The 26,391-nt window shown below is 39.5% G+C and overlaps 3 protein-coding genes across 17 annotated transcripts in view; 1 reads left to right on the forward strand and 2 right to left on the reverse strand.

Moving 5' to 3' along the window:
- LOC107275200 (MAP7 domain-containing protein 1) overlaps positions 1 to 19,609 on the reverse strand; it is a 119,830-nt gene extending 100,221 nt beyond the window's left edge. For 3 of the 11 annotated variants that reach the window (XM_025080101.1, XM_025080098.1, XM_015755079.2), the window contains exon 1: positions 19,487 to 19,609. In XM_025080101.1, coding sequence (XP_024935869.1) covers positions 19,487 to 19,532 — 46 coding nt within the window. In that variant the 5' untranslated portion in view covers positions 19,533 to 19,609. Of the gene's footprint in view, positions 1 to 2,020; positions 2,094 to 12,455; positions 12,581 to 19,486 lie in introns of those variants that run through there. The other 8 variants (XM_025080102.1, XM_015755075.2, XM_025080103.1 and 5 more) reach the window with 5 other exon arrangements.
- Positions 19,610 to 19,946: 337 nt separating this feature from the next.
- On the forward strand, positions 19,947 to 22,955 carry LOC107275205 (acetyl-CoA acetyltransferase, cytosolic). Its single transcript, XM_015755084.2, has 8 exons — positions 19,947 to 20,150; positions 20,646 to 20,767; positions 20,886 to 20,998; positions 21,181 to 21,380; positions 21,520 to 21,749; positions 21,834 to 22,022; positions 22,115 to 22,277; positions 22,349 to 22,955. Exons 1-8 carry the CDS (start codon positions 20,102 to 20,104, stop codon positions 22,465 to 22,467), a joined length of 1,185 nt encoding a protein of 394 aa, XP_015610570.1. The 5' UTR covers positions 19,947 to 20,101; the 3' UTR covers positions 22,468 to 22,955.
- A 2-nt stretch (positions 22,956 to 22,957) lies between these two features.
- LOC107275206 (U7 snRNA-associated Sm-like protein LSm10) lies at positions 22,958 to 26,377 on the reverse strand. 5 transcript variants are annotated; one of them, XM_015755086.2, is made up of 3 exons: positions 26,114 to 26,377; positions 25,916 to 26,033; positions 22,958 to 23,424 (listed from the first exon to the last, which is right to left on the reverse strand). In XM_015755086.2, exons 1-3 carry the CDS (start codon positions 26,308 to 26,310, stop codon positions 23,224 to 23,226), a joined length of 516 nt encoding a protein of 171 aa, XP_015610572.1. In that variant the 5' UTR covers positions 26,311 to 26,377; the 3' UTR covers positions 22,958 to 23,223. The 5 variants fall into 5 exon arrangements, 3 of the variants coding, with proteins under 3 accessions (XP_015610572.1, XP_015610574.1, XP_015610573.1); XM_015755088.1 differs by having other exon boundaries at positions 26,110 to 26,308; XR_003058238.1 differs by lacking the exons at positions 25,916 to 26,033; positions 26,114 to 26,377 and adding an exon at positions 23,685 to 25,889.
- Positions 26,378 to 26,391: the final 14 nt, after the last annotated feature.

A 26,391-nucleotide genomic window follows, 5' to 3' on the forward strand; every position in this document is an offset into this window, starting at 1 on the left:
AAAGGTAGACAAACGACCTTGAGAATAAGAGGAGGAGGAGAGAAAAATAAGAGAAGGAAGAAGAAGGAAGATTCCGGAGGACGTTAACGACACCTGGTTCGATACGCTGTCGGTTCAGCAATCCTGTCAACCGGGAGGAGCCACTTCATCCAATTATCCATAAAGTATAATAGCCGTGGTAACGAGCAGCCCCCTAAGCCTCTTGCGATTGACGCGGATTGGATCTCAGGCTCCTTCGGTAGAGGAGAACTTTACGATTAACGATCCGACGATCCATGCTTCAAGATTAAAGATCGGGGTGGATCGCGTTTCTAATGGAATATAATAATTTTTGAATGTGGCTACTGAACATGGGAGACACAGTCGAATGGAATTCCAATAGAGCCGATCGAACCTTAAGCTGGAATTTCCTTGTGCCATGGGTCAGCGCGTGCGGTCGATTCAGCACTTTCTCCCACGAGAAACCTGTCCCAGATGTCTCTGAGGGTTGAATCCGGTCCCTGGGCTTTCAACGACACGATTCGTCCTATCTCTTTCTCTCTTCTCTTCACTATCGCTCATTATATTCGCCGAATCTATCGAGCATCTATCTCGTTCTCTTGTTCGAGAACTTTCTTAGGATTAACCGACAGTCTTATTCTCGTGGCAAACGCGATCGATTTGCTACTTTTTTTTTTTAAATTGCGATAACCTTACGTCATTCGAAAGAAACAAAGTAAACTAAACCAAAGAGCAGTTTTAAAAGATACAGACACGCGTACAAGTCACTTAACGTATTTCCTGTCTCGTTGTAGTTTTCTGACTTTATGTCACTTTCTGTATTCTCTCTCGTTTTTCGGTAAATCGTAAGGATAACGAAAGGCTATACGTGGAGCCCTGAGTCTTTGACTGGCCATTTTCAGGAGAATTCTGGACGGTTCTCTCTGCAAGTCTTGGGCAATATTCTGGACACGTTTTACGTACCGCCGTTTCTTGGTTAGTTTCGTACGGCGCTTTTGGAGATCTTCCTGTCGACGCGGTCGGCAACTTTGGCACAAGCAAGGTTAACGCGCAGACCAGATTCCTACCTAATCGTTCCACATTGTAAACTGGAATCGGGCCGCTTTGCTTCCGAACTGAACGAAGGTTCCCTTTAGAGGGATATACTTTCGTACAGGTACTCTTACATCGATTGTGTGACACTTTTTAAAATCTTTTTTACGGGCTCTTGTCAGCACAGAAATATAATATGGAAAGTTTACTAATAATACAAATTATTACGTATTCGACAGTATTATGAGTTTTGGTAAAAAAAATTGAAGTCAGAAAGTTCTGGTACCGTTAAAGGGTAGAAATCGACGTTATCTACAGAACTGCCGTGAGAAAATCAATGAATGCTTTAACACGTGGCCGACACTCCTTTAGGTCTCTTACGTCACAAGTGCCATTAAATCGAATAAGCGATTCGCAATAAGCAAGCGATTAGACTACCGATTTATAACGTTCCTTGGATAGGGCTTCGACCAGCGTAGAATGCGGTCTAGCAGATTTGGCTTAGTGCCTAGAGGATTACTTGAATAATCTAAAAAGGAGAAGTATCTCTCGACATGGTATTACGTAAGAAGGAAGATTCGAGTGAAGATTATGAAAATCGAGTAAGTCTTAAAAATACGAAAGTATTTAAAACTTTACAGATACGAGTCCCGCGGAATAAGAATATTTTATGGGATAATTTCAAACATCTACCCGAGTCATAACGAGCGTGTGAAAAGGGTGCATAAAATGATCAATGCAAGTGAACAATCAGCAACAGAAGTAGCGAAGACTGAGTAATAAGCGAAGGGAGAATTATTAAAGGTGAACGAAGCTTCTTTTTCCATGAAATTTACAAAAGCAAAGGATTCTCAATGTTAAGAAGTCGAGGCTGCAGCGTCCCAGCGTGACTTAGCCTTGTAGCGTTTAGCCGAAGCACTAAAGCACGAAACTTAGCCGTCAGCGGTGCTTTTCGCATTTAAAAAAAGTTCGCATTTAGAAACGTTACCTCGAACGACGCTGGTGATGGGCCAATCCGAAGAATCTAACCTTTTGCAACACCACATCCCTCTCGCTACTCGCTCCCTGCTGAACCTAGCACGAGGTCACGAGGTCACGTAGTCAGCGAGAAGGAGCTACCTAGAGCTGTAGTCCGACTGCACGTGAAACTTTGACAAGTTCGAGAAAAATTAACTTTGAAAATCGATGAAGAGAAGCGAAGAGAATAATTGTACGACTGAAGAGCCAAAGGAAGGAGAAAGAACGAGAAGGCACAAAGTGCCGGGACCGGTAGGAGAAAGCGAAAGGAAGTAAAAGCTAATGGTGGAAGTGCTCGGTGGCGAACGGTGCTTGTGGCAAGTTGCTAGGTTAGAAGAGGGCGCAGTGAACCAGCTGCGACGCGATACGTCGCGACGCCTACAAATGGCGACCGTGGTCGATAGTCGGCAGACTAGGGGTGAGTTCTGGGTGAGGTTCGTGGAGTTTGGTTAACATGGGATACCAAAAGATGGTGCTGCTCTCAGTTTAAATACACTATTAACCTTGAGACATATCCGACCCTTTCAACCCCTTGACCTTCGACACCATTTCGGCTACAATTATTCGTATGATTGTCATGAATTATAATAGCCGTTATAAAAAGTGCGAACAATGAAATTCCGATAGTCAATGTAAATACAACATGTCTGAGGAAGGCTTTAGCATTGCGTAAGAAATAACTAGAAATACCCAATGACTATACGAATGGCATATACTGCATAGGTAGTTGCTAGGCAGGAATCCTTATTGAATAAAGGAGCATCTAGAAAGTACTAATACCATCCGCAGTGCGTGCAGACGCGAATGGCGAATGTATCTGATATTTAAATGCTCAAAGTTAATAGCTCTAGACGTGGACACACTGCCTGGTTGCGTGGCTCTAGAAATGGCTTCCAGATACATTGATCAGTATCCTAGTGTCTCTCGATAGCTATAGGATTCCTGGGATTAAATTTTTTTAAAAAAAAGGAAAATAAAAGCAAACCAATCCGATGAAGACACGCTGTGTATTTCGGCACTGCCTGTAGGATCCAGAGATGCAATGTACAAGGGATAAAGTGACTCGAAGGTAGGACGAAGACAGTGGTCCAACCAGAAGCAAGTCAAGTCAAGGGCAACGTACCCACGTCCTTTGGAAGTCCTTTCATCCAATCAACTCTGTCCTGGCTTCGGCCTCACAGACCCTTTACTCCCATTCCCATTACTGCACTCAAATAGAACCTTAAGGCTTGACCCCCTTATGCCAAATGATTCTTCCAGTCAATTATCCTAGAACTTTTGAATTTTTCATCGCAATCGCCCATTTCTACCTTTCTAGCCTATAGACATCTGACGTTACAATCCTGTGCTTTTCGGTGTTATCATGTATTTTGCAACCTTTAAAATCCGCCGGCGACCTTCCCGATGCGAAAGTACGTCACGGAGCAGTTTTGCGAATTGATGCAAAACACGCAAGGCCCATAGACCGCTGCGACCAGCGTGTATCATTAAACGGTCTAATTGTTGGTTACGAGTATCTTTAAGACTTACTGCCTGGGGCGTCAGAAAGTAAGATCGAAAGAATTCCAGCGAATTTAATAGCTTAGGTACGTGCAATAGTGCTGAAAGAGTACTGAGGCGTTTATTAAGCTCTCGGTTGAATTGCAAAATAATTCCATCAGTAGTTATTCTTGTTCAGAGCAATTATCAATGGTACTTATTAGAAATCAGGCCCGAATGAAATTCCCGGAAATTTGTACGCCGGAAATTTCTTTTCATCAGAGTAAAATTTGTCCTTCCTCCCCACCTCCGGCCCAATGTCGTCGCGACCCTCGGACACATTGACTTTCAAATTAGTTGGTAAACGTTGAAATTGCGAATGAGATCCTAACGGCATTTACTTTTAGCGTGCTAAAATGCCAGGTGTGTAAGATACCACAGCCAACCGTCAAATGTTTCAATATGAGTAAGCTCTTATCGTGACCGTTGGTAGCTGCAAGAAAATAAGCAGCCACCCATTATCAATGTCTTTCTTGGTGAACACCTGACCAAAGCAAAATGAGACTTGCTTGCAAATTTATTCACCAATTGAAAATATCCTTTAGGTTGGTAGAATTAGCGATTTTGCAGCTGCACTAACAAGATTTAATACCAGGAACTTGTTCCCCTTAAGGAGACTCGGTCAGCCAAGTCCCCTTACGTGAGGGTAAAAATGAAAAAAAAAAAGAAAATATTAAAACAAGGCATTAAACCTGTTATTAAGAAAGCTAAATTAGCAAAGAAATAATGTGCTTCTAATATAAAGAAACGATAGTTGTACAATTGTTTACAGTGAAGTAAGAAAAGCGTAGTTGGTCATGGAAGATATTTGTAGCTTTATCCTAAAGAAAAAAAAAGCACATTTTCGAATCTCAATACAAGTAATTTCACAATTATTATTTTCTTTATTTCATGCGAATTGCTCAAATTTAGTTTTCTGAAAGTCGATTTCATTCCTTGCGGCAGTTTTAATATTTTTTTGTTTCCTTTTTACCAATATGCGAGAGGGCTTAGCCCTTAAGGGATATAAATCAGATCGAAAGAAAGAAAAAGAAGAATTACGGAAATGTTGAAATTCGGCTTAAAGGACCGTGAAAGCTTTTCCATGAGAATAATACTTTAGAAGCCTTAAAAATTTTCAAACGATACTGTACCAAAGCCTCAGTGATCTACAGTATATGTATGTATAGCAATGAAAAGTCACCGAGTACACATTAAAAATAGCCAACAACTTCCGTGAAGCTTGTATCTTGAAATGATTTTGTCATTATGCAGCCAGAGGAAGTTGGGCACTAATTGCCAGTGGGATGGGACTTGGTAATTTACGATCGGGACGAAAAGAGCCCGAATAAAATTAGATTGGGCATGGTAGGCGTTCAAAGGGTCCCATTCTTCGAGGAATAAAGAAAGGGATTACAACCGACTGAACGAGTGTAACGAAAGAAAGAAAAAAGTCAATTGCACTACATTCATTGTTTATGATACCGTAGTCAACGTGTTAAGTTATTACGATCAAGTGTAAGCTAATCTCCGCAATACGCAACTAGTTTCAATCTCAGCTCAGTGCAGTAATGTGAAATGAAGAAAAATTATAGATAGAATAATAGCTAAACCAACGGCAAAGCACAAAGTTGTAATATGCAGTTGCGATAAAAGATGCAGTTAATAAACAACCACCGGGTATATAGGAGACAGCTGTTTGTAGTTCGGGCGAGGAAAATGATCTTACGCAATCGACTGCATTCCGGCGGTGCCTGGGTCACGGCAGCTTAACGTCTTTTCAATAAACGACTAACCTCTCCCGATGCAATTATTCACCGACACGTACCACGTTTTGCAGTTACTTGCAGAAACAAATTGTCTTGAAAGAAATTAAATCGCGTCTCCGAGAAACTCCAATTGAGTTTCACTAGACGGCAAGAGTGCAGTCACGGAAGAGACTATCAGTCATTTTCGTATTTCGTATTCGCAAAAGTATCGATAGCTCATAGAAAAAAAAAAAAAAAAAAGTTATTACAAGCAAGCGGTAGTCGTCCCAGGGGTTGTTAGTCGCTCGTATATATTACGCTACTTGGAAACGACCCATCGATTCCTGTTTGTGTCTTGAAGCTTGTCTAAACATCCTTTCTTTCTAAATTAGCTTTTCTCCCCGGTAATTCCCCAGGCAGTATCCTCCAGTCTGGCGACAGTACGAGAGGTCCTCTAGCCAGGGTTGACATTCAAGGGTGGAGTTTATGTGACGGGTTGGGATATCGAGGAACTTGAGAAGAATTTCGATACCCGCGTAAATTACCTTAAGGACGAGACTCGGTCGACAACAATACTTTCGACAGAGTCACGACAGGACTCGGCATCAGAGGGCGTGGTGGATTATTACCGGGAGAGGAGTGCGAAGACAAAAGTACCGAGACAATGGGTTACCGAGACATTGCGTAAACTAATAACCAAGTATTAGAGGTGTCCAATTGTATGGATGGCAGAGGGGGCGGGTTTATAATACACGTAAGAAGACGTAATGCGAATTACGTAAATATTCGCAACTTACATAGACGTCCTCATGCTGGGTCGCGTTTATCGATAAATTGTGAGAGATCTGACGAAAGACGAAAATAACTGAGGAAGAGCGTCAAGGTTCTCTTTTGGGATGGAATCGATATTGTTTTCTTATCTGTTATGAAAAATGTCCATTGATACGAGTACAAGTGATAATGGGCGGAAGTAACGGGTCTTATCGAAGGATACGAAATTCTCGAAATTAAAGAATTTCTTCGAAAGTACATTAACGCGAAGCTGTAGAACCGATCGTGAAGATAAATGTATTTCTGGCGTGTTCTCGTTTAAATAATAGTTGAATGATACAAGCTACCGATGCGGATGAACATTTCGGTCGATGACTTCCGCGACTGGCTCTCGGTCATCGTGACGCGCAAAAATAGCATTAAGATTTACGTTGAAGCTCCCTATAAACGTTAAAGGTACAGGCGAGTATATAGAAAAGAATGGGCAAAGCACACTATTGACAATAAGACAAGGAAGAAAGAGAAGAGAGAAAAGATAAAGAACACTGCAAGATAATTCATTTTGTCTCATCCGAGGGCAGAGACCTCGTGCTAAGAAAGGCTGACTATAATCAACCTTGACCTCGGACCTTGCCGGGCAGCGAACGTCCTAGCAAAGGAGAAGCAGAGATTGGCCGGTTGATTCGACTCGCCGTATTGCACAATTCAGCAGCGTAATGCGACATGACAACCTTCACCATTGGCTTGTTGTGACGGAGCATTAGGATGCGATAAAAATCTAAATGTGCACAATTCGGTTGGGTCTCAGTTACGACGATCGGATTCTCGAGTATCGCGATGCACGTGAAACCTGTGAAAAGGTCGAGGATAAAGTAAATAAGGTCTCGGCGGAGGATGGTCAAATCATCACTCACCAATTGGCATACCCGGTCCAGCCGGATTCCAGAAACAGCGACTCTCTCGCGATCATCGAATACTTTACATAGGCAAATGTTAAAAGCGCGACCTTCGTCTGACGTGAAAGTAGCCCCAATGTTTATTTAGACACGACATTTTCTACGCTCATAAAGACACAATCGTAAAGACAGTCGAAACAGTCCAGTCGAAACAGTACACTGTAGAAAAGTTCGGACCAAGAGCTGCTCGATTGCACAAATATAAGCAGCGTGAAAAGAGTGAAGACAAAGTACCGAAAGACACCGAGTATAAAATGACCACGCCCATAATTGATAATGCAATAGTTGAACATGAATTGGGAATTTCCACGTGTTAGGTTCCTCTCGTTTGACGCAACAGGGACGCCGCCCAAATCTGACGAGTCTGTCTATATAGCTGTTTAGCATAGTGAAATTGGTACAACTGGCGCGGCACCTTTTTAATGCTAATGGAGCTCATGCTGTTACGACGCTTCGATCACGTCTTACTTAACTAACAATTATTTCGTCGAGTCTACCGCTTACTTTTTCGTAGGATTATTCATCGTCCGGTTACTCTAAACGAAAGAGTGATCTATTTTGAATAATTTACACTTCGCTAGTATCACATCTCTTGCAGCCATAATCTGTTCCATATATTGTATTGTAATAAAATGGTATAAACAACCACAGATTGGATGATTTACGGTATAAAGTTTAATGAAGATTTCTGATAACTAGAAAATTTTTTCATCTTATGTCGAGTGATAAAGTCAGGTAGGAGGCAGAAAATGCACGGCTATTTTTACATGTAAATATATAGGATTATCGTTCGACTGTTTATAACTCAAAAAAAGTCTACATATAGTGCCGTACGCGAAATAAAATTATCATCGATAAATTCAAGTTCCCACACCACGTGATAGCTTATAGGCTTATAGGCCTGCTCGGTGTACATACATATCTATACCATGAGCAAAAGAAACTTTGCATATCCCTAATCATTCTTCTTATTCGTATAATGTCTTTAGAATAAGATTTCTTTTCCACGATCGTCCTTGGCATCCTTAAGAAAATCTCTTCTACGTCGAAATTAATGTATCAGCACGAGCCCAGAACCACCCAGAATCATCCCAACACCGAATTCGTAGCGATTACATTATTTCATTAAATCTTTCGAAATAATTAACCGATGAAATCGATTCGGGTCAATTTTAATGATCAACTGTATATGGCTTGCTCGATATTAATTTTTTTTGCACAATGTGCAAATGTTACGCGTGCACTTTTATCTCTCGCTATTCGTCACCCGGTCTACACTGTAGATTAAAAAAGAGCAAATCCTCCTCCAGAGGAAGTCGCAGGATAATCATATGGATGCAGTTACGTGAGTATAATGCATCTTGCAGCTCTTTCATCGTAGGACGAGATGACGTGTCTGTTATTTTTTCATTCAGCCAAAGCAACGAGTCAAAAGTTTCGACTCCACCCATGAGTAAATATCTTGGCAGCATTCTCGCCGCTACCCGTCATTCCCAGCAAATGCAAATGCAAATGGGGGGACTGTGTGGCGTATAAGACGTACCTGAAAATCTCCTGCATACAATGGTTTAACAAAAATCTTGAGATAGGAAGTGCACACTTCCGTTGTCAATGAACTTGTCGATCCTTGAGTGTATTTATATATAGAGAAGAGTCACGAATATGGAACGTCGAGTGACGTAGTCTCATTGTAAAAGACGCGGAGACGAGTCACGTCTGGCCAAGCAAACTGACACATTAAGTGGACGCCTGCATTCGGCGAGCACGGGACACGTCTTCCCAGATTGATGTGGTCCAGCACGCGTTACAAGGGACGCTGACTTTTCCATAGGAGATAGAAGAAGCGTACAGGCTTTAAGCAATGGTGCAATGGACGTGGGCGAGGTCACCCATTATGGTCGGTTGCGTAAAGAGAGCTAAGAAGTAACCGTAGTCGCAGAAGAAGGGAGTAAACTCCTATCCAACATTTTAACAAGAAACGAATGACTGGCGTTACGCGTTACGTCCTTTATCAATTGTTACGCGGACGGTCCAGTCCGTTCGGTATTTTCAAACGATAATCTCATACTTTTTGCGACGCAAGAAATATCTACGGATTTCGCATACAAATACTATTCTTATACTCCTATTCGTCATTTTAAGTATTTGCCAAAGTTATTTTCGTAAATTTTCTATAAGCCTTGGTATCCCGTTACGATTATTCACTTGTCCGATTCTTCCAACCGATGTTATTAATTCCTAATGTTAAAATAAAAACAGGTTAATACAACCGATAAAAAGAGGGATATCGAATTACCTGAGAAATCAGATTTTTCATTCGACCGTGAAGTTTGAATTAATCCAAAATTTATGGTGCAATTTTGCTCTAATTCTAAAGGGTTTCCTATACCGACCAACGGGCCTGTGCCCGAACTGCATTGATTAATCTAAACGAATACGGCGCACGGAGTGAAGTAATTAAAATAATAATGAGCCACTTACTCGGGGCGTAATTTAGAAAATTAGCGGCTCGTCGTGATACGCTCGAAGGCGCTTACTGTATCAAGGAACATAATTATAATGACTTGGTACACGATAGGACATTCTACAAAGTGCATTGCTACGATTATGCACGTGTTTTCAATTTTATTATCTAGACCCTTTAGTATCGCAGCCGTCTACGAGACAACAAGACAACAAGAAAGGTAATTTTGGGGCTGCAGAATAAAAAAAAATATCCATTCAGCACCATTCAATTAATGAAATCCATTTAATTCCTACTAATGTATGTTGTTTGTGGAGCTACGCGTGTTAACCAATCATTTTATTTCCTTTTCACCAGATTGCGCTTCATACCTCCTTAACAAGGTCATAAGGCTTTTCGCACGCAATTATTATCGATTCAAGATTAGATGACTTTACTATCTACATTTTTAAGTGTCGAGAGGCTATAAAGTCCGTTCGAAACGTGGAATTAAACATAGTTTGATTAAACCAAATTTGTTTAAGATATCAGAATATTACGGCCGCTCGATATTTATAGAATATCCCGAACGTAGTAATAGCTAATAGTGCTAATTTTCGAGTTTCGAGACTTTTTTAAATATTCAAAATATTTCTAAAGAGCGCATAACTCCCTCGGTACTTGGGGGGGGGAGGGGCAAGGTTCGCCCATTCCCGACCACCACTACCAGTACGTCTATTTTTGTCTCACCAAATTCCATTTCCACCGTCACGAACAGCCGAGCGTCGCAGACACTAGAAGAACGGATACGCACGATTGCCCCTTCTGCCATTTTCCCGAGTCGTGAATGCTTTTTGTCCGACGCGTACATACATTGTACACACACTCTGTGTCCTTGAGGAGTGTCGAATGCGAATGCAGTATTTATTTTTCGAGTGAGAAATGTGATATTTGAATACGACGTACACAGATATATATATATATATATATTTTTTCAAGCGTATTGCCACTTGGAGACTTATAAGCGAAAAGAAAAGGCTTTCCACGAGTCCAGATCAACTAGTAAGGAATTTTTCTAAAAACTCGAGCCGTCGGTAACGAAGATTTAGTCGCGCAAACCGTCACCGTGGAATTAGTGATTTCGATTTTTTCACCGAACCAAGGAAACTTTACCATCGACTTGACGTTCGTCGCCGTCGAGTTTGTCCCACCCGCTGAGAACTTGATTGCGAATCTACGGGAGGAACTCGCAGAAAAAAAAAAGCAAAGTGCCCTCCCACATATTTCTACTCATTTGCCATTTCTCAGTAATCTTCCCGGGGTGCGACTACTACGCGCGGAGTGGACTATTAGCGGTCTAAAAGTATCCCTTCTGTTCGCTTCACTATTTCCAGACTTTGATATTTTACTTTGAATAAAAGGAAAAGGCAATCCATTATTTTAACGAAAAAAATTTCGACAAATCACGCCACCCCGTCATCCTCCGATGAATTTTGTAGTAATAGAGTCGTCTAGACGTTTGCGTAAAAATGGCACAAGAGGTCCGTGCGCTCTCGTTTCTTTTATGTAATTCAATCTGGCTCCTGGCAACACAGTTGCTACACGACTATTATTTTCTACCGGACTGTACGTACCAAAGTACGTGTGGGTTTACATATGATCGATCGTGTCGCAGACATTCTCCGCCATTTCTCATAAGGATCTATTGCGAACGCGAAACGAGAGCAATTAACGCCATTAATGATCCAGACATGGAATGTCCAATTAATCCAATGACTCTCGTTGCGCCTGGTTCATGATCGATCATTCGATCAATCGATTGCTCTTTAATGTTCAGTCCTACATAGGACTGCAATATTAAATATATTTACCAAGAGAATACTATGTAATTGTCAATATAATGATAGCCGTTGTACAAGAGCGATAAATAAATATAAAATATACAACAGCGCATTTACCGTCCATTGTTCCACAGCGATTCTTCAAATTATCAGAAGAGGAATCAACAAGTGGCCATGTAACATGAAAAACCGTGGGAGATCGTCTGAAGCTGTGTACAGTGTGTTATTGGGTGTGTGAGAGAAAGTGAGAAGAAAGGGAAAAAAAAGGTGCTTCGAATTTTCCAGTTGACGAGAATATAAAAGACTAAAGGAATAAGAATGGCGGCAATGCGAGACACAATGCACTCATTCCTTACAGAGAAGGATAAACAATGTGCTTCGAATGCATTGGGATCAATGTGCGTTCCCATTCAACGAGCCATTTCAGCCTCGTACTTGTCATACGTGCGTATAATGCGGTGGGGGGTATATTGACCTAGGGCATGGTCTCATTTTCTCACTATCGAAAGCGTGCCCTGCTGTCGCTGAAATTACGGCAGTTGACGCAATACGCAATGCCGCGCGTAATGCTGCTGTAATAAATGCTTTTAAAAGAAAACATGCCTGTTTTACACATGCGAGAAACTTATGGTCTGCGACGCGTGAATACTCGAGGTGCGCGTTACTTCGGCGTACCGGTATAAGACATAGGTTTAATCAAATACATGCAAATTTTCAGTCTCTATTGTGCTTCGCACCTGCTCAAACGAGAGTAACTCAAAATCTTCGAGTGCGGAAGCGGATGATCCTTTTTCAGTGCGCTGGCGAATGTTGCTGTCGAAATAGACAGGAGTCGCCAGGACGAAAATACCAAAGAATCGCTGATGTCTGAAACCGGTTCTTGTCGTGCCTGCCTTCTGCTCTTCTCCGAAAACTTGCGATTCGTTTCTCGAGAAGTTTGCCAATGAATTTCACACGAATGGAACATTTTAACACGATATTGCTCGCCTGATTATTATGCACCATGTGCGACACAGCTACAGGGCAGTTGAATTTATCGAAATGATAATGGGAAATGTACGCTTATGTTTTTCATTAGTGATGCATCTGTATCCTATATGAAAATGAAGAAAAAAAAAAAAAAACCCACCTAGCTCAGGCTGCTTGTATTCCGACAGCATTACCACCACCATTATAGACACTTAATTGTATAGACCCACTTTTCGCACTGCTCACAAGTCATTCGCACTTTTAACTCCTTTCCTAAGATATTAACGGTTAAAAAGACACCCTTAATAAAAGGCACAAGAAAAAACCACGATAGAGAGCACTAACGAATTCAGGTCTACTTATCAAATCGGCATGAGTAGATATTAGGCGCTAGTCAGCCGAATTCGATTTTTGAAAGAGGACTAAAAAGTTTTCAGAGAAACAACAAGAACAGATATGTCAAAATTTAAATTAAGTAAAATCGTGGTCAGGTGATTCTTAGAGATAGCAATTTTTTAATTAAATGTATCAAGAAAACGATATAAAAACCTCAATTAGCACGGATAAGCAACAGAGAGCGCACGTGTGTTCTACTCCATGCCGTCTAGATAGGTAGAAGTATTCGAAAGAACGGACCTTCGCGTGCCGACCGCGGATAACGGAATGACGGGAGCTCTGTGAATCAACCCTTTCGTCGATTGCCTCCCACCCCTAGCCAAGAGTAGCTATAGCCAGCATCAGTATGGTTATAGTGCTCTAAGGTGACGCTAAAGGCAACGACTAGCAGTCATCAAATTGGCATTATGCCGCGGATCGTCCATACGTCCGGCAGCCTTTGGAGATTCTCGCGTTCGACGGTACTACGAGAGAGAATAGAAGAGAAAAACAGCAAGAACCAAAAATAAAGAAAATAATTAACGGAGGAAGCCGTGCTATTATTATTATTATTATTCTCATGGAAACGACTGGAAGGTCGAAGGAAACCCTTCAGGGATTTTTGTATTACATTCCAAGACCTAATACGAGGGAGACTGGTAACTTTATCAGAGAAATTCCCAGAATTCAGGCTCGATTCAGATTAGAGCAATCGACCAAGAGAACGTCCGGGCATCTTCGGTATAGTATTCGGGTTGACAAAATTTTCTTCAAGAAGACCAGTCGCTACAATTTATACTTAAAAGTCTGAGAATCGTTCAAACAGCGATACCGATATTTATTACTAGCTTGTAGAACAGTGACGCAAAGCATCGCGACGACATTTCGAAATTTATTCGTAAACTGCTGATTCTTGAGTACTCCCGTCTGCTCTCTGCTCTACTCTACGCACGGCTATATATTCCGTGTACTCTGTATGCTCAACATAGTGGGAAGTTCCGTTTAGTCACGTCTGAATGACGCATACGCCAATTTAGTAGTATTAAAATGTACGAATACACAGAGTACAGATAACAGCGCGCATTTGTCCAAGCCTTATCAGTTTCCCTAGGATTTTATTCAGTCATGAAACGTAAAGTCGGTTCTGCATCAAGATTATATATATTTTCAAAACTCTGGACAGCTCACGGAACGGTGGCAATAGCCCGATTTCTAGCAACACCAGGGAAAGAGTCTAGGGAATTGGAATAATTCGATAAAACAAATGTGTATAGAAATTAGAAAGCATAGAAAAGAGTCAGGCGTATTGGAATCACGATAGATCAGAAGACGATGAGTACAAAAAGACATAAATAATAGGCACTCCCTAGTTCGCAATACATAATGTCCAGTAAGCAGCTATAGTGACACGACGGCAAAGAAACGCCAGGCATAAAGTATAATAGACAGGGCATTAACTATTGAATGACACCGAGTTCTAGTAGTGCGGCACGAGCTTAGTATAGCTACGCGAAAACCCAACCAAACTGACCGACAAGAATATTTTTATCCAGCTACGGGATTTTTCACAAACGTTTAACAATGCATACATCAAAATAAGGACTGTACATCAGTCCATGGACAGCAGTTGCACGCAACTCGCAGCGAAGTTAGTTACGAGATATGTGTACAGGGTTATTCACGGGAAACGCAGCAACATCAGTATAGCCATAGTGAATCACGAATCGGTGGCTCTATCACAGAAACCAAATGGTAACTTCAGGCAGTCCATTATTTATGAATAACCCTCTATACGGGTAAACTCTAATTTGCAGACCTACGGACTTTTAAGAAACTAACAAATCGTATTTACGAACGTTACAACAAAATGACTATTCCAATTCGTTTAACGAACACGGAACTCGGCGCATGCGAACATCTTACGAGGCGCGATGGAAAATGTTTAGTCCGATAATTCCCGGACTTTAACTACTTTTGCATTAAGTTAATTCTGTTTCAGAAAAACATTAAGCAATTTAATAATAAATCCTATGCAAAAAAAGCATCAAACTTACAGACATTTCAAAGAACACGTGCTCATAAAGTTCGCCTGTACGTAGATATTACGCAATCCCCATATTGTGAAAATTATTCAAGACGATACAAACCCATTGCTACCTATGCACTTTCGTAAGTGCAAGCGAAAGATGCTGATCTGTCGTTCCTGGAGAATTGCAATGTCCATGCTATAGTGTGGTTATTGAAATGCGTTACACACAGAAGAAATACTAAATTGTTTCAATCACTTGATATATCCTTTTCGAATTCTCGACTAATCAGCAATGCCGTTATCAGCCGTATCTCGGAATGGTTATGAATACATGCGATGAGATTTAGAAAATTGCGAAGCGCGAATGAAGAGAAACTAATTGCATTACTCTTGAACGGCGTTACAGTCGTGCGTGTGAGAAATGTATTTGAAAAAAAGGCGAAAAATGGAGACGCCAGAGTGCGCATGCGCGGGCGCATAAGGCGTACACGTGTGCCTGTAAATACAAAAGACTGCGCTACTCGGTCGGTCAGCTGTAAAGACACTGGGATTAAAGGAGTCGCGCTACTTCTTCGCAGTGAATCCCGCGCAGCACACAAGCGCGCACGTGTGAATCGTGCATGTTAAGCCTAGCGAAACGAAACCGACCGTTGCACGCCAAGCCAACTCACGCCACTTCGTTCCACGTTCTATTCCTCCATTCCACGCCACGACGGCAACATCGGACGCCGATGTTATGCGCATATCATAAGTTCCACGTGGAACGTCAATTTCACGAGTCCAGTTCGCGAATAACGGAAGCTTAGTGGAAGCTTCACAAGTGCCTGAGAAGATCTGACAATGAGATATATAAACGTGGAGAGACTGTTTACCTTCGGCCATAGATAAAGCTTATGTGAAATATGGATTTTTAGATATGCAGAACGATTAAGCTCCGATAAGGACATCCTATCTCGTGAGCATTACTGATATGGATTCTATTTATTATTGAATCACGAAAAGCTGGTTTGATTATTACGCGAGAGTAGTACCAATCGTTTGAACGTATACTATAATCACAGATCGTGGATGATTTATTGAAAGAAACGTAAGGGTTCTGACGGCACAAAATATTTATCGCGGAATGTCACTCGCTGCTAGTCTCTTTCGCCTAGTGCAAGCCTGGAAGGTCGCAGGAATTACCCACGTGAGTATTTCAGACGTGGCGTGAACAATAAGATATACGGGAATGAATAGAAAAAAAAAATGAAGTATGGAGACCAAAGGAGAAGAATTTCAAGATTCCGAGAAAACCTTTTGTATGTCGAGTTCACTGCTAGTACGTTACCGCAGTAGAACGCCCTCTATTATGCGTACCTATCAGGCTGTGACTGCCGCTGAGTTTAAGGTTATGGCTATGCCTACATACTTCTTTTAACTTAATGATTCGAGCACCTAACCAAGCAGGTATCATTTGCAAATTTTTCTTTCCGTTGCAGCCATCCGACCAGCTATTAAACACCAATGACAATATTTGCAAGAGAAGAAAGAAGAGCAAGCATTGATCCAATGATATTGACGCAAGATTCGTAAGAGACGAGACGCACAACTCTGTCACAGAAAATTCGAATCGTCGATCCGACGGATTGACGTGTGTATGACGACGACTCGGCGGGAGCGAGGAGACGCGGTCTGATCAGAAAGTGAGAACGAATGCGAGAAAAAAAAAATGAGAAGTAAAAGTATCCTCAAGTATCGAGAGATAGGGGGAGACGTTGTATAATCACGCCGACACGGATACCTACCTACCGCTGCCACTGTTTCTATCCACCTACACAGTTCCTCGAGGTCGACCTCTCGTCTCAGGCCTGTTGGGCCGTATCGCAATGAAAGGCAGCGACAATCCTTAGCATACGTAGGTCTAATTGAACATCATCCTCGTCACAATGTTAACCCGTTGGATTGTTAAGCCGCCAGGAAGGAAAATTAACACGGACGCAGATGCTCGCCATTGCGCTCATGCATTTTCTCGACGCGTAACAATGTCGAGCCTTTTTCTACGTAGGACAACATAAAACACCATGAAAAATTAACTGGTTTTCTCTACCAAGTAAAAGTGGATTATAGCCGTTAATCAATCTCGTGGAATAGTTCACACTAGAATTAACGAGGAGTTCGTTACAAGCAGGAGGTCCCTGTCCTGTCTAATGCGTTCAATAAGATAAAAAGAAACTACTTGAAAAAAAAAATCTAAATTTCATAAAGTAAAGCCTTATACAGTACCATAAAAAAAAAAGATACGAATAATTATCACCAAAATACTTGAGTGTGAAAATTGTACAGTGCGATAAAAAAAATTAACGATATGACTAGTAGAAGTATCGAGGTAATGACAGTTCCATAATGTATATGATCGTAACCAAGGTGTAATGCAATTACTTGAAAAATCTTGAAACGTATGCGCAGTCATGACTCACATATTCTAATCAGACAGTCGAATCTACACGATGGGCTTTAGTCGCTTTATGAATTTTTCCTAGATGAGAGATCAGCATGTTTACCCGCTCTGGTTGAAACATCTAGAGGAATCATTAACAGTTGGACAGTCCCCGAGTGTTATGCATACCGTAGCTATAGCGGACAGGTATGTCTCTCCTCGCGCTTGGCCTGCCAAGCACTGCAGCAGTACACTGCCACGTATTACTGTACGGCTTTAATTCATTGTCAACGATACGCTAATGACTCGTGGTCGCTGCGAGACTGCGGTCGATTGATCGTTCCCTCGAAAAATGAGCCTTCCGAATTGACGAGCGCCGACCGAGCAGCTTCACTCCGCTCTGCACCGCGTGGGATCCTTCCTAAACTGGTTTGAGGACCACGCCACGAGTAGCAACAGGTCCTATGAATTTTGACAACGTTTCGTTTCTAATCGTTCTAGTTACCGTTAAAACACAGTATGTTCAACGAGTATTTCTTATAGGATGGAGAAATATTTTATGTAAATAAATAAAACGGAGCTTGCAGACTCTATTCGCATAGTTTGTATTGGGAGATATATGCGTTATGGACTGGATTAATGAATTCCTTTTTTTTTTTTTTTCTAGGGGTTGGTATATCTAATACTTCCTACTACTTCCCTAACGACATATGGCACGATACCAGCTTTTTGGAGTGACTCTCCCTTGCTGCTACTCGCTTATATACTAGGAGTAACAGTGTGCCCGCGGTCAGTTGTATGGTTTGGGATCGATTTTAACGTTATGAAAAGTAACTCAATTGCGTTTTGGACTAGCTTTATGTGTAGAGGCGTGGTATACTTTATGATTGATTCGACCCTGTTTTGATATCGGTACTTAATGCTAGAACGATTCTCCTGCTAGATATATGAGGTATTTTCTACTGGACTGTAGCATAATGACCCGTAAACCTTGAAATTACGACAATCACGCGAAATGTAGGTGTGCTCCTTTTTTTCTGGTAAGTTTATTATCTACATCGGCTTAAAGAGTTCTGCGATAGGAGAATCCAGTATCTGGTGTTTTAGTATCACACGCCTATCATTGATAGACTAGAATTTCACTGAATGACTTGTAAGCTATACTGCAACGATTATGCGGTTTTAAAATTGTGCAAATGGACACAAAATTCGAGACACCTTCTTCGGTGTCGTCGTAAATACACGAAATTTTATTTTTCAATTGACGCTCATTGTGGATGGCTATCATTATCACGACTTTGATAACAGCATCGCCAAATGCGAACATGAGATAATACAAGCAGTATTGAGGAACACCGTAGCAATGACAATGTTAGCACTCATTGTGATTCGAGCTGACATTGAAAAAGGCCAGGTCATTGACGACATGATGGAAACAGAAATTTCTAGGAGATGTACGACGCAAGGCAGATGTCTTGTATCGCAACTTCTCTGATATTTGATCCATCCTCTCGCATTAACTTACGAGCAATCTAATAAGCAATAGAATACGGTAGTGTGTCCAAAGACAAAGTAATGACTGACAAGCATAAATGGAATCATCGAATCGACCGGTGGGGCCGTCATATGGCAACGTCAAAATTCTCGTCAAAAGTTTCTGGAGGCGTTCGCAAACTCAGTCGGTTATGCAGAAATCCATAGCGACAATAACTATACATATGTGCACTAAGGTGTTGTTCATTAGGAAGTTGTTTAGAACGTGACATCCAAGAGACACGCATCAACGACCAATGATTCTTTCTTGGATAGGTGCAGGAGCAGTTTCGAACGACAGGCGTGCGGTGTGAAGGAAAGACAAGCAGGAATCGGCTACAGAATTCGACAGATACTATCAATCGCTGGAGATTATTCTAGTAGCTTTGCCGATCGCAAGGCCGTTGCCGTATGACCTTAATGAGTAACGAGCATAGCGCGACACGACACGGGAATTGTCGGTCTGACCGAACGTTCCATCTGAGGGGTGTACTGCAGATCGTAGCTCCTGCTGGACAGGCACGTAGCCTGTCAAGCCGCAAAAGTTGCTACTTGACAGGATAGCCAGAGAGATGACAAACATGCTCTGGACTTGACGGTGTTACGGTGCCAGCATTGAATTACATAAAACCTTGGTGAGACCGGAGAAATAGATTTTCGCATATCGGCGAAGATTCGTGCCTGTCCTCCGTGAACTATAGAACCTACAGATGGCGTTTTTTTTACGGCATTTACGAATATCACCTCACGCTTATCCACATTTCGATACTCCTGGTTAAATCGGCATCGCCATCCGGCACTAATCACAACGGGTAAGCCTCTGAGTTCTGATAAATACCTCGTTTTTCCACGAGCTCCGAAATCTCCTCCTTGTTGTCAGCCATCTTAGCACCAGTCACTGATCACAATGCACACTGGGTAAAAACAAACGAACATCACTTCGAGACGCGCCACCTGTATTGCTTCTAGCCAACTAGATTTCTCGACGTCAGACAGTCTCGTAGCTATCATCAACGATAACCCATATCTTTAAATATACCGCATTGAAAGTACTATAACTGTGCTTCTACGATTTATACGCATCATTGGCGTCTAAGTTCTGAGTTGAACTGTAGTGTTTATACCTAGCGCGAAATATGATCAATATTTAAAGTTGAATAGCAAGCACCCTTCCACTGTAAATAAATTTTAATTTGATAACTAAAATTATAAACAATGTAGTTTTATTAAGTTTCAACAATTTAAATGTTATATACGACCACTGTTGTGGTTTATCTACTATTTCATGTTGTTACATGTAGTAAATTGCTGTGACTAGTGGTCGTAACGGACGTTGAGACGCCACTGCGACAGAACGTTATCGGTTCCTCTATCGGCTGGTAACTTCTTTCCGCTATAGCAGCCCGCGACAGCAGTCATAGTAAAGTTCATTATTTGGCATTAGTTTTTCACGATGAGTGGACGCGACGTGGTGATTGTGTCAGCAGTTAGGACACCCATAGGTAGATCAAGAGTAATCTTAAGTTTACATAACTTTATATTTGCATTTAACTAAATATTATAGGAAGTGTGTCATTAACCCCATTTGAATTCCTTCCAATTCGGTCTACGATTTGAAATCCTTGCAGTAACTTATTTTAAAGTTAACGAATAGTGTCAGTAATAATTATTTGTGTTAACGCATTCATAGTTTTTAATTCATAGTTTTCTTAACACTTATTTACTGGCAGTTTTTTAAATTTCTTTACTTACTGGAATAATCCGCTTTTATTATACATAATTTTGTTGCTGTTTATATCATTTACTCAAATTCTTAATAATTCAAATTCTTAATAATACTCATTTAAATTTTCATATGTATATTCAAATTGCTAATTTTCGTGCAATTACTTTCTTCATTATACATTTATATGCTACTCATCTAAATTATGTGTTTCTAATAGATCTGTATGAAAATATTATTTGTATACATTATAATATGGCAACTTTATTTAAAGGTTCTTTTTGTGGAGCTCTATCTTCGCTGAAGGCATCAGACTTGGGAAGTATTGTTATTAAGGAAAGTTTATACAGAGCCAAATTAAAGCCCACAGATGTATCTGAAGTTGTATTTGGCCAGGTATGATGGGATAATCAGAATTTTTTTTTGAAAGTATCTATATTTAGTCTATATTTTATTACAAGACAATAATTTTATTAAAATCAAAATTAGGTATAATGGGTGTTTTCTTTTCTAGGCATTAACAGCAGCGCAGGGTCAAAACCCAGCAAGACAAGCTGCCATTAAAGCAGGAGTTCCCATTTCTGTACCTGCTTATCTTGTCAATATGCTTTGTGGTTCTGGTCTAAAGTAAGTTTGAACCTTGACTTAAAAGTTATATTTGTAGCACATATATACAAAAAGTGACCTCTTTCACATTATGATTCAAATTACATGTAACCTTTTTATACTTTACTACTATACATTATTATCGCATTTGTGCCTGATAAGTTAATAACACTACACTTGGATTTTTCTATATATATTTAAAGGGCTGTATTAAATGGATACTTGTCTATAAAATCTGGCGAAAATGAAGTTGTAGTAGCTGGAGGTCAAGAAAATATGAGTCTGGCACCACATACTATTCACCTGAGAAATGGTATAAAAATGGGTGATGGCAGCATGATAGACACAATGCTTTTTGATGGTTTAACTGATGCATTTACTGGTATCCATATGGGGATTACAGGTATAGTCAAAAGAACGTTCAACAAAATTTCAAATTAAAAATGAGACTCGATCTAGTTTCCATGTCAAACTTTAAACTCAACCACATAAGGTAAGCAAATTTTAATCTAAACATTACCATGTGTTTTATGTTGGCTTAGCTGAGAACGTATCCAAAGCATTCAACATAAATAGAGAAGAACAGGACGAGTATGCAGCAAAATCTCAACAGAAAGCAGAGGCAGCGATAATAGCCGGTTATTTCGATAAAGAAATAGTACCCGTAACGGTACCAAGTAAAAAGGAATCTATTGTCATATCGAAAGACGAATTTCCTAAAGCGGGCACAACCGTTCAAGGACTTAGTAAATTACGACCGGTATTTATCAAGGTATCACGGATATTACCAACGAACTCCAATTTTTCAGAGAATAAACAAAGATATGTGTATAGATGATATATTTTTTTACTGCAGAGCGATGGAACAGTAACAGCAGGAAATGCATCAGGCATCAATGACGGTGCAGCAGCAGTAGTCCTCATGTCTGGCGAAACCGCTGCGGCCAAAGGTATAACTCCATTGGCACATATTGTAGCCGTTGCGCAATCTGGCGTAGAACCTGATATCATGGGCACGGGTCCGATCCCTGCCGTTGAATTAGTTGTTAGTATTTATATTAACTACATTTTGATTGCACATTATAGTAGTACCGCAGTAAAGCCCCATTAATGCTACGTGACATAATATTTTTACAGTTAAAAAAAGCTAACTGGACAAAGGACGAAGTTGATCTTTACGAATTGAACGAAGCTTTCGCGGCTCAGTCTCTTGCTTGTTTGAAAGTACTTGGACTTGATCCTAATACTGTTAACATAAGTGGAGGTGCAATTGCTCTTGGTCATCCAATAGGAGCTTCTGGTAAGTTTAATAGAACGAAAAAAATAGATTCATTAGGATTTCCTGTGGATTTACATAATTTTTATTTGCAGGAGCCAGAATTCTTGTGACTTTGTTACACGCGTTAGAACGTACTGGTCGCAAAAAGGGTATTGCATCTTTATGTATAGGAGGTGGAATGGGAATAGCCATTGCACTTGAGAGAAAATAACGAATAATATGTCCCGAATACTTAAACTAATTTAGTACTTTACTTTCTATACTGCCACCGTATTTGGCCTTCATAGTTAATAGTTATCTATGCACGATTCTGTGAAATTATCTTTACCTTGCTGATACCACTTTTTTCAACTGGCTACTTTTTCTACTCGCTAATATATAAAATTGTGCATAGGAAGTACTTCACTCAGGAAATAGACACAGTTTCAGGATTAGTTAGATGCTGAAAACGGAGAAGTATTACGATCAAAGTATATTCAACTACATTTTTCACAGTATTTTCACAGTATCTGTAAGAGAAGAACGATAAAAGGTGACGTAACAAAACAAAAATTGTTTCTAGTTAAAATAAGTATTTTATATATGTAAGATTTTACTTCAAATGATTTTAATAGGGTGCAGGAATGTATCTAAGTTTTTTTATCGAGAGTGTGAGAGACATATTTTTATAATGAAAACCAAGGGAAGAAAATAAATATATGTACAGAAATAAATCTATGTATTTCAAAATATTTATCGACTGATGTGCAATGTACAATATTCCTCATGAGAGAGTTTCCTTTCCTAATCAGCTTAAACAGTAGATCTTATAATTCGACACAAAGATTTAAGGGGGTATACAATTTTAATTTAATTGATATATTCATTAACAATTCACAATATTTCATTGCAACGTAAAGGAACAAATGCGCACATTATAAAAAATTTAACACATTTTACTGTGAGGCCATACCTGTGGCCCTGAAACTTAATTGACTGCACTATCTTCGTCTTCGTCTTCAGATTTCTTTTGATTTCGACTCTTCATAATATGCTGTACAGCCATCATACCTTCGTGATGTCTATTCTGTGCCCGTTTCGTTTTAAACGTAGGTTTTACACTTTTATCATCTCGAGGAAGGCCTTTGTGCTGTTGTAACTGCTTCTTAATAGCAGGCATAATCGGTATCTTTAATAAGCAAAACACGTACAATGATACATTACAAAATAGTGACATTGAGAGTTAAAATTATTTAAAATACATTATAAAAAAAATTTCATATACATTGGAACAATAATGTTGATGAGCAAATCCATAGTAATTGAGCATAATAGTATTATCGAAGTACTGCACAACTTCAATGCTAACACTGGCAAAAATTAAAAATTTCATTCTGAAGTAATTTATAAAAGTACCTAATATACTAATATTTCTTTATTATTCTATACCTATTTCTAATATTACTGTGGTTCGTATTAGTACACAATACTAACTAACGAACGTTTTAATTTACATAAACTACGCTTGTACTTATCAAAAGAATTACATATATATAGTATCCTTCACTTATATAATAGAAACAAATGTAAAGCTTGCTTCACATATGCAGTTAAATTATTATAAAATTAAAATGTAGATATACTAAGTGGTTTTTCTGGATGATATCCACAGAGGTTTTTATTGCTTGTGGAGAAAGATTTTAGTGGTTCATCTAATGGCTTTGATGAAATCATGTCTATTGTTGGTATACATATCTTTGCGTAATTTTGTATAATGTGGCTCCATATAGAATGCACATGAGTCATTGTTGTGCTATCTTTCAAACAAAAATATGAACCCCAAAATTTTGAATTAATTGCATTTTCATCAGGATGAACATCTTTCTGATGCACCATTCCTTCTGCCATTTGTTCATCAATGACAGCCACTGTATGACAATTAACTTTTGCACATGGAGTATAGATGTCTTGCACAAGATTATCGCCAAAATATAAGAAACGTAAATCGTTCTGACCAATACTTCTACCGAAAAATTCATGGAGATCATTCCAATTTCCCTGGTTATATATTTCGCCTTGTTTCATCACATCACACGTTACACTTCCAATTTCTTTATAATCCATGATCTTAAGAAACGGTTTATTGCTAATAAAAAATCCAGGTTTTTTAGCAAAACAAATAACAATATCAAAAAGTGATCGCCAGTCATCACCAAATGTGTAACTTGCAGTAAAATCTGCAAAATCTACATTTGATCCAGTGATTAAGAAAGTTTTTTGCCTTTTCTTTATTTCTCTGAGCCAGGATACAGTTTGAGTGCTACATTTATGGAGATAGGTTGCTGGATTTTCTTTCAGTATTTTAAAATAGTACCCTTCTCCAGTTTGAAAATGGTCTCTATCAAACATATCGATTAAACCATCTAATACGTCAGGCCAAATTTGGTACATATCTAACGGTCCTTCATTTTTTTCATCTAGTGTATCAACAGCTTTGGCAAAAACTAAAGAAGCAGGCATATCAAAATAATCCAATACTGTCCTCATTTTCAACGATAATGGACCATTCCATGTAGCAAGTGGATCCTTACTGAATGCATCAGTAACGTACCACCTTTGATCAGGATAGGCCATTCTTATCTCTTCATTGTTCAATAGTTTAGTACCATGACTAGCTCTGAGAATCATTCCACTAGAGCTTATCCTTATAATATTCCCTCTGTCAAAGTCTAACATAAGTCCTCTCTGCATGAAGTCAAGATCATGATCACTTAAAGGCTTACGTAGATACTTTGGATCATATCCTTTTTTTTCTACAAGAAACTTAGATAATGTTTCATATTCTAAATTTACCATATTATTAATATTGTAACGCAACAATGTATTATCCAGGTCAAACCCAACACAATCATAATCACTGATTCGAAAGATATCCATACTCTTTTGGAAAGGGAAATTGAAAGCTTGATGATAACTGGATGTCGTCGAATATTGTTGATATATTACTTTCAGCCAAGATACGTGCGGTATGCTATATACTTGCTTCCAACTAAATAATGTTATTTTTCTTTCATACACACGATTGCAATACACTCGGCTGACACGTCCAATCATATTTGATGATAAAACGTCACCACGCACTTATAGAAATGCTACGCGAAAGCAGGGCATGGCAGTACGTAACTGGGCTAATGCTATTTTCATGTTCAGAGCAACGTATGTACTCCAAGGGTGTGTAAAAATAAATAATACGCTGTCAGATAACAGCTGGCCGTTAATATAATAAAAATTACCAAACATTGTTTGCCAACATCACAAATTCAAAGTAACTATACGTAGAACGAGAAAACTATCGTAAATCAAGATGTAACACGCTTTTTATTAACAAATTAGATCTTTTAGTTCGATACTATTATTTAAAATAGTCAGTTTCATAATTTAATAGAATAATACATTTAAATACATTTCCCGCTACTTTAATTGATTGGCAGTGATACTTTTTCGGACAGTATAATAAAACGGATGAAGAAAAATTATAGTTTTGCACAGAAAAAGTATACGTTCCACATAACAGAAATTGTATGATTCCAGTTAAAAATGTAAGATATTCGTAGTTTGCATAATTGGATACCATGAACTTCGACTGTTGCAGAAAAATGAAACTTTTATTGTACACTTACATCAGCGGGTATGTGGACGTAACGAATGTTGCGTGCCTGGACGAAAAACATATCATACTTGAAATTGTCTCCTCTGGGATCCGTGTAGACACATTCTTTCATAACAATATTCATAAATCTGTAAATGCATTAACATTTCTGAAACCTTGTTTACATATCAGGTCGGTGATATTAATGATGTTAATAAAACTAACCTACCCATCAGCTTGTTCGACACGACCGAAAATTGAAGCTTCATTGCGTAAATCCACTATAGTTTTTTCACCTTCAACAGCTTTTAATAAGATGGCCAAAGTATTGTAGAAAAAATATGATTCTTGCTTCGAACAACGGTTGTCTCCTTCCATTTTCGCCGGAAATTTAACAACACGCAGTTCTCTAGCAGGAAGAAACATATCTTCAAGTATAACCTTTAGTTACAGGTACCATACTCGGCAACTGACTGTGAAAGACAGCTGACGTCTTTCACACCAGCT

This window comes from Cephus cinctus, unplaced genomic scaffold (genome assembly GCF_000341935.2).
Source record: "Cephus cinctus unplaced genomic scaffold, Ccin1 Ccin1_scaffold0126, whole genome shotgun sequence".
NCBI classification, from domain to species: Eukaryota; Metazoa; Arthropoda; class Insecta; order Hymenoptera; family Cephidae; genus Cephus; species Cephus cinctus.

Excerpts from the sequence above, each read along its gene's own strand:
- LOC107275206 (XM_015755086.2), bottom strand. The coding sequence starts at position 26,310 with ATGTTTCTTCCTGCTAGAGAACTGCGTGTTGTTAAATTTCCGGCGAAA. Across the intron at positions 26,034-26,113 it reads CGTGTCGAACAAGCTGATGG|ATTTATGAATATTGTTATGA; the intron begins GTAGGTTAGTTT and ends ATGCATTTACAG. Across the intron at positions 23,425-25,915 it reads ACGTCCACATACCCGCTGAT|ATACCGATTATGCCTGCTAT; the intron begins GTAAGTGTACAA and ends TGCTTATTAAAG.
- LOC107275205 (XM_015755084.2), top strand. The coding sequence starts at position 20,102 with ATGAGTGGACGCGACGTGGTGATTGTGTCAGCAGTTAGGACACCCATA. Across the intron at positions 20,999-21,180 it reads CTTTGTGGTTCTGGTCTAAA|GGCTGTATTAAATGGATACT; the intron begins GTAAGTTTGAAC and ends ATATATTTAAAG. Across the intron at positions 21,381-21,519 it reads TATCCATATGGGGATTACAG|CTGAGAACGTATCCAAAGCA; the intron begins GTATAGTCAAAA and ends ATGTTGGCTTAG.